Below are 21,971 nucleotides of genomic sequence, written 5' to 3' on the forward strand. Positions count from 1 at the left end.
GACAGAAAAACAGAATACGGAGCAGACAGAAAAACAGAGAATAGGAGCAGACAGAAAAACAGAATACGGAGCAGACAGAAAAACAGAGAATAGGAGCAGACAGAAAAACAGGGCAGACAGAAAAACAGAATACGGAGCAGACAGAAAAACAGAGAATACGGAGCAGACAGAAAAACAGAATAGGAGCAGACAGAAAAACAGAGCAGACAGAAAAACAGAATACGGAGCAGACAGAAAAACAGAGAATACGGAGCAGACAGAAAAACAGAGAATACAGAGCAGACAGAAAAACAGAGAATACAGAGCAGACAGAAAAACAGAATACGGAGCAGACAGAAAAACAGAGAATACGTAGCAGACAGAAAAACAGAGAATACAGAGCAGACAGAAAAACAGAGAATACGGAGCAGACAGAAAAACAGAATACGGAGCAGACAGAAAAACAGAATACGGAGCAGACAGAAAAACAGAGAATACGGAGCAGACAGAAAATCAGAGAGCACGGAGCAGACAGAAAAACAGAATACGGAGCAGACAGAAAACCAGAATACGGAGCAGACAGAAAAACAGAATACGGAGCAGACAGAAAAACAGAATACGGAGCAGACAGAAAAACAGAGAATAGGAGCAGACAGAAAAACTTGATTAAAAAAGACCCAAACCTAAGGAGGAAACAAACGACAACACAAAGACTTTTTGACAAGCGACCTTTTCCATTCTGTCTCAGGTGGATAAATGTGTCCATTATCTTCCCATCACAAGACAGGAATGAGACTTCATCACTGCTTTCTGTAGAGGTTAGCTTTGTAATCTCGATGCCCTCGCTAAGCATGAAACAGTACACAGAATGTGTACTAGGTCTACTGTTGAATTCACATTACTTGGGCAAATGAAAAACTCCATGCCCTAGTCATAGACTATAACTTGGGCTCTATTCAATCCGTATCGCGGAAGTTCAGCTTTATAGCGCGATTGACAATTAAAGGCAATGTCCGTGAAGACTTAATTCACTGTAAACGCTGCATGTCGGCTCAATCGGAAATGACTTTCACAGATGTCAATCATTTAACAGTTCAGCGATACACACTGAATAGAGCCCTTGGACAGCTTGGTCAGCTCATATGACCAGGAAAAACTCCTACACATTAAACATTATGGACCCAGTTGTTAACCAGATGAGTGAACAGCGTTCTTTAAAGGGTGTGGTAAATGTGACAAGGCCTCAACCAGCATGGAGACACATTGGGATTGTTAAGAACCACCCTCCAATAGATAGGTGTTTGTAGTAACCCATTGATATGAACTTTACTAATCTTTTCACGTGACATGGTCAACATGTTAAAACATCTATTTTTAACATCCACATTACATATTGACTCACAACAATGGATTAGGTGGCGATTTTATGACAGTATGTCCTTACCTCTGTCTACCACATGGCTGAGTACACAAAGTCAATACAAAAACATACAGATACCTTGAATGGTACATGGTATTTTCATTTTCATTATTCAAAAACCTACAGAGTAAAATAATAATTTACACAAAAAAATGAAAACAAAATACTTGTTTATCTGTTATAATTTTACTGTAGCACATCTTGGCAAGTAGTCACAAGCTATTCCAAAACACCAGGCACCTACAGCATGGACCTCCAACGGACAACAGTTAATGTAACATGTAGAGGAGGCCTGTTCACATCACAGTAGGGCATTGACATGGACATTCATTGTTGCCATGGTGATTATACTGTCTTGAACTGAAACAACAACAACTAAACTGCTAAAGTCTTAAACATGAAGACAGTTTGGAAGAGAAAGAGAGAGAGACAGAGATAGAGCGAGGGAGAGGGAGATATAGAGAGAGCGATAGAGGGAGCGATAGTGAGAGACAGAGAGAGAGACAGAGAGAGAGAGGACTTGTGTAATATTTACTGTTCACTTTTTATTGTTTATTTCACGTTTGTTTATCCATTTCACTTGCTTTGGCAATGTAAACATATGTTTCCCATGCCAATAACGCCCCTTAAATTGAAATTGAGAGAGAACGAGTGAGAGCAAGGGAGAGAGAGAGAGACAGAGAGATAGCGAGAGAGAGAGAGACAGATTTGGGAAAGCAGCAGTACTGTAGCGTGTCTGATGGAACATTTGTCAGAGTACTAGTAGGCATTTATGTTGTTTAGATTTTAAGGACATTGTGGATAGATGGAAATGTAAGGTTATAACCCACTAAAATATGAACATTTCATAAAAGTACCACACACACACACACGCACACACACACACACACACACACACAGACACACACACACACACACACACACACACACACACACACACACTCACACACACGGAAAATAGATAAGACAACACAAAACATAAAGAAGACCTAACAACCTAAAGTTAAAACATTGATAGGTGTCTTCATCCTCATCTTTCAGACATTCAGGGTTTAGCTGTAGGCAGATCAAAACAATAATATGTAGGTGCGAAGTGCACAAAGACACAGTGACTTCCTTTGTCCTGTCATAATCCCAAAATGCACACATACTGGCCCGTTTTAGGAAAATGGCATATCGTAGCCTACTCTACCATCAGCTGACGTGCAGCATTTCACTCAGTATAGCCTATCCCCTTGCTGCCTAAAAGGCTGTATACTCCTTGGTACACGGGGAGTTCTCTCCCATTTCTCTATCTCTGAAACGGGCGACAGGGGTCCTTCAAGGTAGAGTTCTAGTGAAAGCCTCTCTTCACCTCTCCTCCTGCTCAGTCAGTCTGTCGAGTGGGTGAGTCACACAGTCACAGAGCGGACACTTTGAAGACAGTGGAGCTGGCTGTGGTGTTAATACTGGCGGCCTCTGGGCCGGTGGGGGGAGGAGGGGGTCTGCGCTGGGGGGGTCCGTGAAGACCGTCCCCGTCCGGGGTGGCAGAGTGGGGCGTGGGGATGCTGATGATCGCCGTGGTGATCTGACCGCCCTTGCAGTTGAACAGACCCACCTCGTCTGTCTTCATGTTGAGACTAGAGCGACTGAGAGAGAGAGAGAGACAGAGAGTATAGAGAGCAAGAGAGAGAGAGAAAGACAGAGTAAGAAAGATAGAGAGAGACAGTCAGACAGAGGGAGAGGGTGGAATAATACTGTAAAAGTACTGTACTTTTACAAATGGCCCAACAACTTGTAACAAAAGTGCTAGATACAACCCTGCACCGCCATCTAGTGTTTTCTATGGGGACTCCATGTGTGCATGACGCATGTCTGTGCCGAGTATGATGAAGTTGCACCATGATTTAAGATCAGCTAAGTCCAGTTAAAGTTGATTGTGGACCTGTGCCTAAGGAGAGGAAACTTGGATTGAATACAACCTGCAATGGATAGGGTTTAGGTTTTATTTATTCACACCAAAGAAAATAAGTGAAAGACAAAACAGTACAGATAAAAAACTGGTAAAACGGTGTGCAGGAACGTACAATACGAACAAAAAAAATGTACCGGCCCAGACAATATTACAGTAAATGAGAGATGGGTAAATTAAGCAAAAGTATAGAGTTAGGAAGCAAGCCTGATGTACCAAACCACTAATCTTTCTGATGATACCAACAGATTTCATCACTTTGCTACTGACAAATTGAATATGATCTTTCCATGATCATTTTTCATCACTTAGAACTCTAGTGGATGTGACTTGTTTAAAAAAAATGTTTTAATTCTTATTCTTACTAGTGAATACAATAAAGCAGGACTTTCCTTTTAACATTTAAAGATCATCTGTTTATCTGGAACCATTCAGAAAATGTGTCCATACCTGAGTTGGCTTCATTAATTAGTGAATAAAAATGGTTGTGTGATAAAATCAAATTGGTATCATCAGAAAAGAGAATGTAAAGTAGAGTAGGAGACACAGCAGCAAGATCATTGATATATCTTAGGAATCGAAATTATCGAAACCTGTGGCCAGTGGCGGTTCTAGCTTGTATGGCTCCCCCCCCCCACCATTCAGATTTTTTTGGTGCAGGCGCCCCGTGCCGCCCCAGGCAAGATGACTCCCTGGGTGTCTGCCCATGTCACCTATACCTAAATCCACCACTGCCTGTGGCACACCGCAGGATATCTTGGCCATGGTAGATGCACAGCCATTTGACTAAACAAATTGTTCTCTATAATAAACATAACTATATATCCAATTATATGTATAATCATGAAAACCGTAATAATGCAATTTCTAAAGTAATATTTCCATGATCAACCGTGTCAAACACTTTGGATAACTTTAAAAAGATGCCAAGAGCGTATTCAACCTGTCTCCCTGTGCCTGGCTGCCTGCAGTCGCTAACCTGGTGGTGGGGGGTAGCTTGTCCCCGCACTGGATGCGGAGGGCGCTGAGCTCCTGTAGCGGCCCATGCTGATGGCTGGGCTGGAGGGGCATGCTGGAGTTGGGCAGGGGGGAGCTCCTCTTCACCCGGCGGGTACAGCAGGTGCCTATGGGCCTGTCCTGGCTGGAGAGGGAGGGGCTACGGGAGGTGTAGCTCTGGACCGTGGTCTCCAGACAGTTCTGTTCATACAGCTGCTCATCCATAAACTCATGGGCCTGCAGAGGAGTGACATTAAAAGACAGATGCTGCTCACTCGATTACATATTCACCCTATAGATGTGAATATATTAGGTTTATATAGTGACAGAATAGTTGTCATTAGGTTTATATGGTGACATAATAGTTGTTATGAGGTTAAATAATTATGGAATAGTTGTTATGAGGTTAAATAGTTATAGAATAGTTGTTATTAGGTTAAATAGTTATAGAATAGTTGTCATTAGGTTTACATAGTGACAGAATAGTTGTCATTAGGTTTATATAGCGACATAGTTGTTATTAGGTTAAATAGTGATAAAATAGTTGTCATTAGGTTTATACGGTGACAGAATAGTTGTCATTAGGTTTATATAGCGACATAGTTGTTATTAGGTTAAATAGTGATAAAATAGTTGTCATTAGGTTTATATGGTGACAGAATAGTTGTCATTAGGTTTATATGGTGACAGAATAGTTGTCATTAGGTTTATATGGTGACATAATAGTTGTTTATATAGTGATAGAATAGTTGTCATTAGGTTTATATGGTGACAGAATAGTTGTTATTAGGTTAAACAGTGATAGAATAGTTGGCATTAGGTTTATGTAGTGACAGAATAGTTATTAGGTTAAATAGTGATAGAATAGCTGTTATTAGGTTTATATGGTGACAGAATAGTTATTAGGTTAAATAGTGATAGAATAGTTGTCATTAGTTTTATATAGTGACAGAATAGTTATTAGGTTAAATAGTGACAGAATAGCTGTTATTAGGTTTATATAGTGACATAATAGTTGTTTATATAGTGACATAATAGTTGTTATAAGGTTTATATAGTGACATAATAGTTGTTTATATAGTGACATAATAGTTGTTTATATAGTGACAGAATAGTTGTTATTAGGTTTATATAGTGACAGAATAGTTGTAATTAGGTTTATATGGTGACAGAATAGTTGTCATTAGGTTTATATGGTGACATAATAGTTGTTATGAGGTTAAATAGTTATGGAATAGTTGTTATGAGGTTAAATAGTTATAGAATAGTTGTTATTAGGTTAAATAGTTATAGAATAGTTGTCATTAGGTTTACATAGTGACAGAATAGTTGTCATTAGGTTTATATAGCGACATAGTTGTTATTAGGTTAAATAGTGATAAAATAGTTGTCATTAGGTTTATACGGTGACAGAATAGTTGTCATTAGGTTTATATGGTGACAGAATAGTTGTCATTAGGTTTATATGGTGACAGAATAGTTGTCATTAGGTTTATATGGTGACATAATAGTTGTTTATATAGTGATAGAATAGTTGTTATTAGGTTTATATGGTGACAGAATAGTTGTCATTAGGTTTATATGGTGACAGAATAGTTATCATTAGGTTTATATGGTGACAGAATAGTTGTCATTACGTTTATATGGTGACAGAATAGTTGTTATTAGGTTTATATCGTGACAGAATAGTTGTTATGAGGTTTATATGGTGACATAATAGTTGTTTATATAGTGACAGAATAGTTGTTATTAGGTTTATATCGTGACAGAATAGTTGTTATGAGGTTTATATGGTGACAGAATAGTTGTCATTAGGTTTATACGGTGACAGAATAGTTGTCATTAGGTTTATATGGTGACATACTAGTTGTCATTAGGTTTATATGGTGACAGAATAGTTATAAGGTGTGGGGCATGTCAACTCCTCTCGATAACAACATTGGATAAAATGTTTCCTTTATTTGAATAACGAATAAAACTATATTTATCATGAAACATTTTTTACAGAGGAATCCTGACAAATATGCCAGAGTATGGCTAGACTATGGTTTTCTAGTCATAGAGTATATTAGAGTATGGTTAGACGCATGGCTCTCCAACCCTGTTTCCGGAAAAATACCCTCCTGTAGGTTTTTGCTCTAACTCCAGTTGTAACTAGATCAGAGTTGGAGCAAAATAAACTACAGGACTGTAGCTCTCCAGGAACAGAATTAGAGAGCCCTGGGTTAGAGTATGGTTTTCTAGTCATTGAGTATGTTAGAATATGGTTAGAGTATGGTTTTCTAGTCATTGAGTATGTTAGAATATGGTTAGAGTATGGTTTTCTATTCATTGAGTATGTTAGAATATGGTTAGAGTATGGTTTTCTAGTCATTGAGTATGTTAGAATATGGTTAGAGTATGGTTTTCTAGTCATTGAGTATGTTAGAATATGGTTAGAGTATGGTTTTCTAGTCATTGAGTATGTTAGAATATGGTTAGAGTATGGTTTTCTAGTCATTGAGTATGTTAGAATATGGTTAGAGTATGGTTTTCTAGTCATTGAGTATGTTAGAATATGGTTAGAGTATGGTTTTCTATTCATTGAGTATGTTAGAATATGGTTAGAGTATGGTTTTCTATTCATTGAGTATGTTAGAATATGGTTAGAGTATGGTTTTCTAGGCATAGAATATGTTAGAGTATGGTTTTCTAGTCATTGAGTATGTTAGAATATGGTTAGAGTATGGTTTTCTAGTCATTGAGTATGTTAGAATATGGTTAGAGTATGGTTTTCTAGTCATTGAGTATGTTAGAATATGGTTAGAGTAGGGTTTTCTATTCATTGAGTATGTTAGAATATGGTTAGAGTATGGTTTTCTAGTCATTGAGTATGTTAGAATATGGTTAGAGTAGGGTTTTCTATTCATTGAGTATGTTAGAATATGGTTAGAGTATGGTTTTCTATTCATTGAGTATGTTAGAATATGGTTAGAGTATGGTTTTCTAGGCATAGAATATGTTAGAGTATGGTTTTCTAGTCATTGAGTATGTTAGAATATGGTTAGAGTATGGTTTTCTAGCCAGACTATGTTAGAGTATGGTTTTCTAGTCATACAGTATGTTAGAGTATGGTTATATTATGATTTTGTAGTCATATAGTATGTTAGAGTATGGTTAGAGTATGGTTTTCTCGTCATATAGTATGGTTGGACTAGAGACTCACAGTGGTCTTCTCCAGACAGTGCAATAGATGGTGGTGTTGACTCTCTAATAATGACATGCTCTTGCTGAGCAGCAGTTCCTCATCGTCTGAGCCCTTAGTGGAGACACACAGAAACACACAAAAACACATAGAAAAACATACAATACAAACATTTTTAACAGTCACATACATGGCATACAGATGTAGCATCTTAATTTGAGTCAATCTGCTACAGCAGGAAAATAATCCTGCAGCAACAGGAAACACAAATTATTATGTGGATTATAATTAACACATTTCTTTTTAGGGTTGATACATTTTTCGTTTGAGCAAATCAAGTCTAAAATTTTAACATGGAAATAGCTAGATTTAGAAGCCTTTTTAAACCTCAAATACACAACAAGTCTGCAGGAAAATTATCAACAACAAAAGAGTGATCTAATTAAGATCCTACATCTGTACAATGGTACAAGTGTGTGGATTAGCCAATTGAGCTCAAGGCATTTTGTCTCATTATCAATATCTACCAGACTGGTAGGGTTAAGATTAGTCTTTGCTGACAGAATTCAAGTGGATTGAGGATGTTGCATGTGTAGTTTTTCATTGTAACCTCATGTGATGGCTGATTAAATACCTCGTGGATATTGTTTTGCTTGTAAGGTTGTTGCTTCAGAGAGTTGAAGAGGAGAGAAGAGACAGCGACAGAAAAAAATGAAGACAGAAATGGCTTTACTTCTCATATGGATCAATTTCTTTACAATATTTTTTGTTTGTATTTTACCCCCTTTTTCTCCCCAATTTCGTGATATCCAATTGCGATCTTGTCTCATTGCTGCAACTCCCCAACGGGGTCGGGAGAGGCGAAGGTCGAGTCATGCGTCCTCTGTAACATGACCCGCCAAACCGCGCTTCTTAACACCTGCCTGCTTAACCTGGAGGAAACACCGTTCAACTGATGACCAAAGTCAGCCTGCAGGCGCCCGACCCGCCACAAGGAGTCGCTAGAGCGCGATGAGCTAAGTAAAGCACTCCCGGCCAAACCCTCCCCTAACCTGGACGACGCTGAGCCAATTGTGCGTTGCCCTATGGGACTCCCGGTCACGGCTGGTTGTGACACAGCCTGGGATCGAACCCAGGTCTGTAGTGATGCGCCACTCGGGAGGCCCCCCATTCTCTACAATTTTCATGAAACATAACTTGATCTAGCAGTTAAACATTGAACTGTTTCAACAACAATTACAGTAAAACACATTTTAACAAGAATATGCAGACATACCTCCTGTTTGTAACAAATGGTGCTAGGCACAACATTGCACAATAGCTGGAAATACTTTTGTCTCGATCAACAGAGATCTGTTCCATTTACTCTCATTCAAATTTCACACACAGTCAGTTCAGTGGACAGTTAACACAGCATTCCTTTGAAGGATTACTCTATGAAGGTTTTTCAGTTGGGTGAATTCATCTGGAAGTATAGCCTATCTCCTGTGAGTTTCTTTTGCTTGTTGATGTGTGGGGTACTAGCAAACAAATTACCAAGAAGATAAAACCAAACAAAGCTTGTCATCTGACTGAGAAAAACCACAAGGGGAGACAATCTTCCCAAAATGTGTAGAGGACAGAGTTTGCCAGTTCTTCTTCCAGCTACAGTATGTGTGCCCACACAGCACTGACTGACTGCGGTGACATGACAGTAATTCAAAGTGCCAGAGCGCTGGCAGCCGTATCACAGCCACAGTAAAACAACTAACTAAATGAAGCCTCTGAATGCTTCAGCTTTCTATCATACTTTTTGCTCTTCCTAAACGCACATGCACTTTGTGCTCCAAGTCTATTACACAGTATTTATTTTTAATGTAACCTTTATTTAACTAGGCAAGTCAGTTAAGAATAAAGTCTTATTTACAATGACAGCCTTTCCACCATCCAAACCCAGAAAACACTGGGCCAGTTGTGCACCGCCCTACAGGACTCCCAATCACAGCCAGATGTGAACCAGAAACTGCATTGACACCTCTTGCACTGAGATGCAGTGCCTTAGACTGCTGCGCCACTCAGGAGCCCAGTAGCCATAGAGGGATTTCAGGCCTTGCCACAGTTAACCAGAGTGTTGCTGATAGAATGCCAGTCATGTCAGTCTGTGCCATTTATTATGGTAATCCATCCACCGCTCCCTAAATGGTGAAGAAGTGAAGAGATATGGAACATTTGTCCATAAATGCCTGCTGTGATGCACCGCTATCATTTAATTTCTCCCACAACATGATTACTACCATATTTCAATTCATCCCATAACATTAATACCAATATAATTTAATTTATCCTACAACAGCCCACAATGCATACTAAAGCCTTCTAAATCGATGGCATAATTTAGAGCCATTTGCTACTGTAATCTTTCAATGTAGCAGCCAGCACATTCATGGACAATAACAAAGAGTGACACAAACACAATAACAGTTTTCCTTTTCCCGTCTGACCATGTTTAATTAGGGCTACAGAGAAGACAACATGCCTGACTAGGCTTCATTACCTGGAAAACAAGACACAACAGACTTGTGAACTGAAAGAAGACACAAGACAACAGAGAGAGCTAAAACTGACAGCAGAGAGCACTAAAACTGACAGCAGAGAGCACTAAAACTGACAGCAGAGAGCACTAAAACTGACAGCAGAGAGCTAAAACAGACAGCAGAGAGCACTAAAACAGACAGCCGAGAGCACTAAAACTGACAGCAGAGAGCTAAAACAGACAGCAGAGAGCACTAAAACAGACAGCAGAGAGCACTAAAACTGACAATAGAGAGCACTAAAACTGACAGCAGAGAGCACTAAAACAGACAGCAGAGAGCACTAAAGCAGACAGCAGAGAACGAAAACTGACAATAGAGAGCACTAAAACTGACAATAGAGAGCACTAAAACTGACAGCAGAGAGCACTAAAACTGACATCAGAGAGCACTAAAACAGACAGCAGAGAGCACTAAAACAGACAGCAGAGAGCACTAAAAAAGACAGCAGAGAGCACTAAAACAGACAGCAGAGAGCACTAAAACTGACAATAGAGAGGACTAAAACAGACAGCAGAGAGCACTAAAACTGATAGCAGAGAGCACTAACACAGACAGCAGAGAGCACTAAAACTGACAGCAGAGAGCACTAAAACTGACAGCAGAGAGCACTAAAACTGACAGCAAAGAGCACTAAAACAGACAGCAGAGAGTACTAACACAGACAGCAGAGAGTACTAAAACAGACAGCAGAGAGTACTAAAACTGACAGCAGAGAGCACTAAAACAGACAGCAGAGAGTACTAACACAGACAGCAGAGAGTACTAAAACAGACAGCAGAGAGTACTAACACAGACAGCAGAGAGCACTAACACAGACAGTAGAGAGCACTAAAACTGACAATAGAGAGGACTAAAACAGACAGCAGAGAGCACTAAAACAGACAGCAGAGAGCACTAAAACTGACAATAGAGAGGACTAAAACAGACAGCAGAGAGCACTAAAACTGACAGCAGAGAGTACTAACACAGACAGCAGAGAGCACTAACACAGACAGTAGAGAGCACTAACACAGACAGCAGAGAGCACTAAAACAGACATGCTTGAGCTTTAGCTCAGCGGGCTAACTCAGCCTTGTGGTATTCACCACTTGGTGCACACATCCTGGGTTCAAACCTAGTTGGTGACATGTGTATATTTCAAACTAGGACTGGGTCCTTTAGCTCAGTGGGCTAATGCAGTCTTGGGACCTCAGAGGTCAAATGGGAGGCTTACCGTGAGCTCCAGCAGGTCGTTGAGGAGGTCGTTGCGTTTGCTCTGAAGGAATCCCGTGCAGGAGCTGCCCGCCTGGGCTATTCTTATCCTGGCCAGTCTGGCTTTCTGTGTGGGGAGAGGTTAACGTGTCAGAACCAGACAAGGATGAGAAATGTCTTATCATCTAATGTTGAGAATGTGCAGCCTCATCACCCCTTCCCTGGATGATGTAAAATGATGACTCGTATTATTATGGCTTGAAAGGGTTTAGAGTTTCCTATGGTTCGATCTATTTCATGTTAGCTATTATGATCTATTTCATGTTAGTGCAATTTCTGTTTTTAGTAGGATACTGAGGCACTTCCAATGGATCCTTGGTGAGGAATAACTATACACAAAAAAAGAAAAACAGAAGCTAATTGTAGATGGAAATTAAAAATAAGCAATTAAAACTTGCTGCCAATCAGTGTACAAACATTGAAATGGTGATAAAGATGATGAAGAGCATGATGAAGGACATTATGGTAGGTGAGTTTTGAGTCTGTCAATCCATGCAGGACTTCAAAAGTTCTCTCTTGTTCTAAATCCTAGAGATCTTTCCTTGATCTTGGTGTGTCTGTGACTTATGAAACTACTATACAGTAAGTACAGGTAAATGTAGGTGATTCATCTCTTTTTTCAGTCCTGTTCATATCACAATGAATCAAGCTATCCTTCAGCCCCAGTCTCCCTCTCCCCAGTCTCCCTCTCCCCAGTCTCCTTCAGCCCCAGTCTCCCTCTCCGAAGTCTCCTTCAGCCCCAGTCTCCCTCTCCCCAGTCTCCCTCTCCCCAGTCTCCTTCAGCCCCAGTCTCCCTCTCCCCAGTCTCCCTCTCCCCAGTCTCCTTCAGCCCCAGTCTCCCTCTCCCCAGTCTCCCTCTCCCCAGTCTCCCTCTCCCCAGTCTCCCTCTCCCCAGTCTCCTTCAGCCCCAGTCTCCCTCTCCCCAGTCTCCCTCTCCCCAGTCTCCTTCAGCCCCAGTCTCCTTCAGCCCCAGTCTCCCTCTCCCCAGTCTCCCTCTCCCCAGTCTCCCTCTCCCCAGTCTCCTTCAGCCCCAGTCTCCCTCTCCCCAGTCTCCCTCTCCCCAGTCTCCTTCAGCCCCAGTCTCCCTCTCCCCAGTCTCCCTCTCCCCAGTCTCCTTCAGCCCCAGTCTCCCTCTCCCCAGTCTCCCTCTCCCCAGTCTCCTTCAGCCCCAGTCTCCCTTGTAGCTAAAGCAGCAGGTTTTCCTCTCATAGTCTCTTTATATATTGTCGTTTTGATTCATTCTCCATCTCTATGACGGAATCATAAGTCAAGTTATTGGTTAATAAAAAAGTACATCGAGATCACAGAGGACATCTGACAGAGAAAAAAAAAAGGTGATATTCAAGTGACTACCTTTGGAAAGTATTCAGACCCCTTGACTTTTTCCACATTTTGTTAAGTTACAGCCATATTCTAAAATGGATTTAAAAAAATAAAGGTTGAAATTGAGCTCAGGTGCATCCTGTTTCCATTGATCATTCTTGAGCTGGCCTCCTGGCCAAACTGAGCAATCGGGGGAAAAGGGCCTTGGTCAGGGAGGTGACAAAGCTCTAGAGTTCCTGTGTGGAGATGGGAGAACTTTCCAGAAGGACAACCATCTCTGCAGCACTCCACCAATCAGGCCTTTATAGTAGAGCGGCCAGTCGGAAGCCCCTCCTCAGTAAAAGCCCGCTTGGAGTTTGCCAAATAGCACCTAAAGACTCTCAGACCATGAGCAACAAGATTCTCTGGTCTGAATGTAAAGTGTCACATCTGCAGGAAACCTGGCACCATCACTACGGTAAAGCATGGAGGTGGCAGCATCACTACGGTTAAGCATGGAGGTGGCACCATCACTACGGTAAAGCATGGAGGTGGCACCATCACTACGGTAAAGCATGGAGGTGGCACCATCACTACGGTAAAGCATGGAGGTGGCACCATCACTACGGTAAAGCATGGAGGTGGCAGCATCACTACGGTAAAGCATGGAGGTGGCACCATCACTACGGTAAAGCATGGAGGTGGCAGCATCACTACGGTAAAGCATGGAGGTGTTTGGGGATGTTTTTATCAGTGGCAGGGACTTGGAAACTAGTCAGGATAGAGGCAAAGATGAACAGAGCAAAGTACAGAGAGTTCCTTGATGAAAACTTGCTCCAGAGCGCTCAGGACCTCCGACTGGGGTTAAGGTTCAACCTTCCAACAGGACAACGACCCTAAGCACACAGCCACGACAACGCAGGAGTGGCTTCGGGGCAAGTCTCTGAATTTCCTTGAGTGGCCCAGCCAAGAGCACGGACTTGAACCTGATCGAACATCTTTGAAGAGACATGAAAATAGTTGTGCAGAAACCATCCCCATTCAACCTGTCAGAGCTTGAGAGGATCTGCAGAGAAGAATGGGAGAAACTCCCCAAATACAGGTGTGCCAAGCTTGTAGCGTCATACCCAAAAATAATTGAGGCTGTAATAGCTGCCAAAGGTGCTTCAACAAAGTACAGAGTAAAAGGTCTGAAAAGATCTGAATACATTTGATATCTGTTTTTTAAATATATAAATTAGCAAAAAAAATCAAAAATCCTGTTTTGCTTTGTGATGATGGGGTATTGTGTGTAGATTGATGAGGAAGAAAAACTATTTAATCAAGATTAGAATAAGGCTGTAACGTAAGAAAATGTGCAAGAAGTCAAGGGGTCTGAATACTTTCAAACGGCACTGTAACAGTCTAATGTGCTTTTCAATCGTTCAAGGTGAGTGTAATTTATTTTACATTGATCCGAGCGAACGCTTTGCACAAACACACTTTAGAAATCCGAAAAAGAGTTGGAGCATCACTTCTCCCAGAAGACTCCTGTGATGTAATGAAACCCATTTGCTGGTTTAGAGGTTTGGTGATTCAACCTGTGAGACAACCTGTGCTGTCCTTGGGGATTACAGAGCGTGTGGATATGTGTGACTGTGCCAGAACCTGTAGCCTGGTCCCAGATCTGTTTGTACTATCTTGCCAAAGCCTATGTCATTGACAAGACAGCACAAACAGATCCGGGAACAGTGGGATATATAGGACATGTCACTTAAGTGAGCAGGCTGCCTGTCTCATGTCATTCGCTTTACTTGATGAAAGGCTTCAGTTGATGTAGGAAAAACTGAAATGAATAAATGAAAAACTGGAGCAGTATCTAACTGAAAGGAGGCATTGGAAATATGGGTGATATGCACTGAGGCACACTGTCTCTCTCTGGCCGTGACGGCACACTGTCTCTCTCTGGCCCTGACGGCACACTGTCTCTCTGGCACTGAGACACACTGTCTCTCTCTGGCCCTGACAACACACTGTCTCTCTCTGGCACTGAGACACACTGTCTCTCTCTGGCCCTGACGGCACACTGTCTCTCTCTGGCCCTGACGGCACACTGTCTCTCTCTGGCCCTGACGACACACCGTCTCTCTCTGGCCCTGACGACACACTGTCTCTCTGGCCCTGACGACACACTGTCTCTCTCTGGCACTGAAACACACTGTCTCTCTCTGGCCCTGACGGCACACTGTCTCTCTGGCCCCGACGACACACTGTCTCTCTCTGGCCCTGACGGCACACTGTCTCTCTCTGGCCCTGACGGCACACTGTCTCTCTGGCCCTGACGACACACTGTCTCTCTCTGGCCCTGACGGCACACTGTCTCTCTGGCCCTGACGACACACTGTCTCTCTCTGGCCCTGACGACACACTGTCTCTCTCTGGCCCTGACGACACACTGTCTCTCTGGCCCTGACGACACACTGTCTCTCTGGCCCTGACAACACACTGTCTCTCTCTGGCCCTGACGGCACACTGTCTCTCTCTGGCCCTGACGGCACACTGTCTCTCTCTGGCCCTGATGGCACACTGTCTCTCTCTGGCCCTGACGGCACACTGTCTCTCTCTGGCCCTGATGACACACTGTCTCTCTCTGCGCCTGACGGCACACTGTCTCTCTGGCCCTGACGGCACACTGTCTCTCTCTGGCCCTGACGGCACACTGTCTCTCTGGCCCTGACGACACACTGTCTCTCTCTGGCCCTGACGGCACACTGTCTCTCTGGCCCTGACGACACACTGTCTCTCTCTGGCCCTGACGGCACACTGTCTCTCTCTGGCCCTGACGGCACACTGTCTCTCTCTGGCCCTGACGACACACTGTCTCTCTCTGGCCCTGACGGCACACTGTCTCTCTGGCCCTGACGACACACTGTCTCTCTATGGCCCTGACGACACACTGTCTCTCTGGCCCTGACGACACACTGGCTCTCTCTGGCCCTGACGGCACACTGTCTCTCTTGCCCTGACGACACACTGTCTCTCTCTGGCCCTGACGGCACACTGTCTCTCTCTGGCCCTGATGGCACACTGTCTCTCTGGCCCTGACGGCACACTGTCTCTCTCTGGCCCTGACGGCACACTGTCTCTCTCTGGCCCTGACGGCACACTGTCTCTCTCTGGCCCTGACGGCACACTGTCTCTCTCTGGCCCTGACGGCACACTGTCTCTCTCTGGCCCTGACGGCACACTGTCTCTCTCTGGCCCTGACGGCACACTGTCTCTCTCTGGCCCTGACGGCACACTGTCTCTCTCTGGCCCTGACGGCACACTGTCTCTCTCTGGCCCTGACGGCACACTGTCTCTCTCTGGCCCTGACGGCACACTGTCTCTCTCTGGCCCTGACGGCACACTGTCTCTCTCTGGCCCTGACGGCACACTGTCTCTCTCTGGCCCTGACGGCACACTGTCTCTCTCTGGCCCTGACGGCACACTGTCTCTCTCTGGCCCTGACGGCACACTGTCTCTCTCTGGCCCTGACGGCACACTGTCTCTCTCTGGCCCTGACGGCACACTGTCTCTCTCTGGCCCTGACGGCACACTGTCTCTCTATGGCCCTGACGGCACACTGTCTCTCTCTGGCCCTGACGGCACACTGTCTCTCTCTGGCCCTGACGGCACACTGTCTCTCTATGGCCCTGACGGCACACTGTCTCTCTCTGGCCCTGACGGCACACTGTCTCTCTATGGCCCTGACGGCACACTACCCTGACGACAGACTGTCTCTCTCTGGCCCTGATGGCACACTGTCTCTCTGGCCCTGAAGGCACACTGTCTCTCTATGGCCCTGACGGCACACTTTCTCTCTCTGGCCTTGACGGGACACTGTCTCTCTCTGGTCCTGACAGCACACTGTCGCTCTCTGGCCCTGAAGGCACACTGTCTCTCTATGGCCCTGACGGCACACTGTCTCTCTCTGGCCTTGACGGCACACTGTCTCTCTCTGGTCCTGACAGCACACTGTCGCTCTCTGGCCCTGACGGCACACTGCCCTGACGACAGACTGTCTCTCTATGGCCCTGACGGCACACTGTCTCTCTCTGGCCTTGACGGCACACTGTCTCTCTCTGGTCCTGACAGCACACTGTCGCTCTCTGGCCCTGACGGCACACTGTCTCGCTGGCCCTGACGACACACTCTCTCTCTGGCCCTGATGGCACACTGTCTCTCTCTGTATGGCACCACTTAACTTTGCTGTGCCATTAACACCGTGACCCCAGCCCAGTCAGAACCTGCTGTGCTGTGGGTGAGAGCCTTCCCTATTGCTCTAGCAACTAGATTTGTGATTTGTGTTACACTAAAATAAAACCTTTGCTGCCATGACTCTGGGCTTCAGTAACATTTCACCAGTGAATAAGACGCGCCACAAAGTTCTACTTGTCCTCTTTGTGTGGCTGGTCAAGCTAGTGGCGACCCTCAGTTAGAGTAAATGGGATGGTGTGTTAGGGGAGCCCGCCACACAGGGTTGATGCGTAACAATACCATCTTAGTACCCTTCTTACATATTATTGTACCTTACTTAGCTATGAAAATAGAATAACTATCCGCCTGTCTGCTAGATGAAGTTAAAGGTCTGTACTAGGATGAGGAAGACAGGATAGGATACATGAGAAGTCTGTTTTTTTACAGTGTTGGCCCCAGACAGCCAGCTAATTGTACTGGGAGCCTGGAGCAGCCAGCCCGCTATTAAATCGGGGAGGAAGACTGATGAGGGGGAGGGAGAGGTGAAGACAGCTAATTTGAGAGACACCCGCTCTGGCTCGTCAGCGCACGTGGACCAACCCACCGGGCACAGATGTCAGTTCAACATCTATTCCACGTTGGTTCAATGAAATTTCATAGGAATGAAATGGAAACAACGTTGATTCAACCAGTGTGTGCCCAGTTTGAAGGTGCATGTGGTACACATTTCAGAAGCCTGGCACAAGAGAGTAATAACTGTTAGCAGGTACGGGGCAGGAGGTAGGGGGTAGGGGTCGTCAGGGACAGTCTTTAGAGACTGATTAGCACCGTGTCTATGACATTTCCACTGCAGTGTTAGAAGATAAAATGACAATGCTACTCACTGTAGAAACCATAGGAAAGCACACACCAGTTATTTGCCTTAACATTTGACCTCAGGAGTGTAACCACAGGAATGTGACCTCAGGAGTGTAACCTGGGGAGTGTAACCTGGGGAGTGTAACCTGGGGAGTGTAACCTGGGGAGTGTAACCTGAGGAGTGTAACCTGAGGAGTGTAATCTGAGGAGTGCAACCTGGGGAGTGTAACCTCGGGAGTGTAACCTCGGGAGTGTAACCTCGGGAGTGTAACCTGGGGAGTGTAACCTGGGGAGTGTAACCTCGGGAGTGTAACCTCAGGAGTGTAACCTGGGGAGTGTAACCTGGGGAGTGTAACCTGGGGAGTGTAACCTGGGGAGTGTAACCTCGGGAGTGTAACCTGAGGAGTGTAACCTGAGGAGTGTAATCTGAGGAGTGTAACCTGGGGAGTGTAACCTCGGGAGTGTAACCTCGGGAGTGTAACCTCAGGAGTGTAACCTCAGGAGTGTAACCTCAGGAGTGTAACCTCGGGAGTGTAACCTGGGGAGTGTAACCTCGGGAGTGTAACCTGAGGAGTGTAACCTGGGGAGTGTAACCTCGGGAGTGTAACCTCGGGAGTGTAACCTGAGGAGTGTAACCTGAGGAGTGTAACCTGGGGAGTGTAACCTGGGGAGTGTAACCCAAGGAGTGTAACCTAAGGAGTGTAACCTCAGGAGTGTAACCTCAGGAGTGTAAGCTCAGGAGTGTAACCTGAGGAGTGTAACCTGAGGAGTGTAACCTCAGGAGTGTAACCTGAGGAGTGTAACCTCAGGAGTGTAACCTCAGGAGTGTAACCTCAGGAGTGTAACCTCAGGTGTGTAACCTGTTGATTGTGACCTCAGGAGTGTAACCTCAGGAGTGTGTCCTGAGGAGTGTAACCTCAGGAGTGTCACCTCAGGAGTGCGACCTCAGGAGTGCGACCTCAGGAGTGTAACTTGAGTGTAACCTGAGGAGTATGACCTCATACTGGACTCAACTACACTCTGCCTTGATGGAATATTATCATTTTATGAAAGGTCAACACCACTAGGGCTGTGGTGAGAGTGGTTAGGCACGGCCACTTAATGCTTGGTGTGTGTGTGTACTTAGCGTTTAGTGGGTATGGTCAGAGCACCTGTAGAGGGTTTCTCTCCCAGGAACTCTCAGAACACACAGGATGTGTGCAGGCTGACGGCGTAGCAGTCGGACATGTGTTTTTGTCTTGTCCCTTGTAAACATAGTTTTTCCTTTTTTTTTTGTGTATACATTTAATATTTTAATATCACTTTCTATCTACGGACTGAATATACTCTCCTGCAACCCGCCTCACCCAATGTGGTATGGATCTGCTATTTTTATACTTAAGAACTCATCAACTCATCAACAGCTAGCCAACTAACTGGCTACCAGCTAACTGGCTACTAGTTAGCCACGGCCCGCTAGCTGTCTAAAGTACATCGGACTGTTAGCTTAAGAGGCCCATTGGACAAATTCTTTGGCCACTATACCCACCATGCTGATCCGTTGTCTGAACCGTCGCCTGAACCGGAACCCCAACAGATGCTAGCCAGCTAACTAGCTACTAGATAGTAGTAGTCATCAGCTACCTTTAGCACGGACAACTCTCGCCAGTCTGCACAGCGCGACTCAAACCAGAGCAATTTGGACTTATTTTTCTCCATATCTCCGGATTCCTACCGCAAGCTCTGAACCTTTTTTTTTCTTCACCCGGATCACCGCAGCTAGCTAGCTGCTATTCGAGTGGCCACTCCTGGCTAATGTCACTGTCCCGAAGCAATAACCAATTAGCCTGGAGCTAGCCTTGCTAGGCCCATCTCCCGGCTAGCCAAAGAGGTCCACCAGCCACTACTTGGGCTACAATATCTATTTTTGCCAACTAGCTTGGACCCCCGCCGACTCATCATGACTGGACCACCGATGTCATTCACCCGGTGGGGTTTTTCTCAACTGGCTCCGCCATCACTTCGTCCCCTGAAAAGGTTTGTTTTATTTATTGCCCTAGCATACTCTGCCAAACCGGATGTCTTTGCCGTGTCTGAATCCTGGCTCAGGAAGACCACCAAAAACCCTGACAAAAACCCTGACATTTCCATCCCTAACTATAAAATTTTCCGACAAGATAGAACTGCCAAAGGGGGCGGTGTTGCAATCTACTGCAGAGATAGCCTGCAGAGTTCTGTCTTACTATCCAGGTCTGTACCCAAACAATTCAAGCTTTTACTTTTAAAAATCTACCTTTCCAGAAACAAGTCTCTCACCGTTGCCGCTTGATATAGACCACCCTCTGACCCCAGCTGTGCCATGGAGACCAAATGTGAACTGATTGCCCCCCATCTATCTTCAGAGCTAGTGCTGCTAGGTGACCTAAACTTGGACATGTTTAACACCCCGGCCATCCTACAATCTAAGCTTGATGCCATCAATCTCTAACAAATTATCAATGAACCCACCAGGTACAACCCCAAATCAGTAAACACGGGCACCCTCATAGATATCATCCTAACCAACTTGCCCTCCAAATACACCTCTGCTGTTTTCAACCAAGATTTCAGCGAACAGTGTCTCATTGCCTGCATCCGTAACGGGTCTGCGGTCAAACGACCACCCCTCATCACTATCAAACGCTCCCTAAAACACTTCAGCGAGCAGGCCTTCCTAATCGACCTGGCCTGGGTATCCTGGAAGGATATTGACCTCATCCCATCAGTAGAGGATGCCTGGTCATTCTTTAAAAGTGCCTTCCTCACCATCTTAAATAAGCATGCCCCATTAAAAAAATGTAGAACCAGGAACAGATATAGCCCTTGGTTCTCTCCAGATCTGACTGCCCTTAACCAACACAAAAACATGCTATGGCGTTCTACATTAGCATCGAATAGCCCCGTGATATGGAACTTTTCAGGGAAGTCAGGGACAAATATACACAGGCAGTTAGGAAAGCTTAGGCTAGCTTTTTCAAGCAGAATTTGCATCCTGTAGCACAAACTCAAAAAAGTTCTGGGACACTGTAAAGTCCGTGGAGAATAAGAGCATCTCCTCCCAGCTGCCCACTGCACTGAGGCTAGGAAACACTGTCACCACCGATAAATCCACTATAATTGAGAATTTCAATATGCATTTTTCTACAGCTGGCCATGCTTTCCACCTGGCTACCCCTACTCCGGTCAACAGCACTGCACTCCCCACAGCAACTCGCCCAAGCCTCCCCATTTCACCTTCACCCAAATCCAGAGAGCTGAAGTTCTTAAAGAACTGCAAACCTGGACCCCTACAAATCAGCCGGGCTAGACAATCTGGACCCTCTCTTTTAAAAATTATCTGCCGAAATTGTCGCAACCCCTATTACTAGCCTGTTCAACCTCTCTTTCGTATCGTCTGAGATTCCCAAAGATTGGAAAGCTGCCGCGGTCATCCCCCTCTTCAAAAGGGGGTGACACTCTAGACCCAAATTGCTACAGACCTATATCTATCCTACCCTGCCTTTCTAAGGTCTTCGAAAGCCAAATTTACAAACAGATTAACAACAATTTCGAATTCCACCGTACCTGGTTTCAGAGCTGGTCATGGGTGCACCTCAGCCATTGTCAAGGTCGTAAACGATATCATAACCGGCATCAATAAGAGACATTACTGTGCAGCTGCATTCATCGACCTGGCCAAAGCATTCGACTCTGTCAATCACCACATTCTTATTGGCAGACTCAACAGCCTTGGTTTCTCAAATGATTGCCTCGCCTGGTTCACCAACTACTTCTCTGATAGAGTTCAGTGTGTCAAAACGGAGGGCTTGTTGTCCGGACCTCTTGCAGTCTCTATGGGGGTGCCACAGGGTTAAATTCTCAGACCGACTCTGTTCTCTGTATACATCAATGATGTTGCTCTCACTGCTGGTGATTCTCTGATCCACCTCTACACAGACGACACCATTCTGTATACTTCTGGCCCTTCTTTGGACACTGTGTTAACTAACCTCCAGACGAGCTTTAATGCCATACAACTCTCCAACTGCTCTTAAAGGCCTCCAACTGCTCTTAAATGCAAGTAAAACTAAGTGCATGCTCTTCAACCGATCACTGCCCGCACCTGCCCGAGTAGTACTCTGGACGGATCTGACTTAGAATATGTGGACAACTACTAAATCTAGAATCGGCTTCCTATTTCGCAACTAATCATCCTTCACCCATGCTACCGATCCTCGACTT

At 44.7% G+C, this 21,971-nt stretch overlaps 1 protein-coding gene across 2 annotated transcripts in view; it reads right to left on the reverse strand.

The window, feature by feature from the left end:
* Positions 1-1,282: 1,282 nt before the first annotated feature.
* LOC110494690 (A-type voltage-gated potassium channel KCND3-like) overlaps positions 1,283-21,971 on the reverse strand; it is a 120,250-nt gene continuing 99,561 nt past the window's right edge. The window contains exons 4-8 of one of the 2 annotated variants that reach the window (XM_021569982.3): positions 11,317-11,421; positions 8,165-8,197; positions 7,552-7,644; positions 4,330-4,583; positions 1,283-3,027 (exon numbers count right to left, since the gene is read on the reverse strand). In XM_021569982.3, the coding sequence (XP_021425657.3) occupies positions 2,799-3,027; positions 4,330-4,583; positions 7,552-7,644; positions 8,165-8,197; positions 11,317-11,421 (714 nt within the window). In that variant the 3' untranslated portion in view covers positions 1,283-2,798. The remainder of the gene's footprint in view (positions 3,028-4,329; positions 4,584-7,551; positions 7,645-8,164; positions 8,198-11,316; positions 11,422-21,971) is intronic. The other variant, XM_021569984.3, reaches the window with a different exon arrangement.

This window comes from Oncorhynchus mykiss, chromosome 17 (assembly GCF_057628025.1).
Source record: "Oncorhynchus mykiss isolate SJ-2025 chromosome 17, ASM5762802v1, whole genome shotgun sequence".
NCBI classification, from domain to species: Eukaryota; Metazoa; Chordata; class Actinopteri; order Salmoniformes; family Salmonidae; genus Oncorhynchus; species Oncorhynchus mykiss.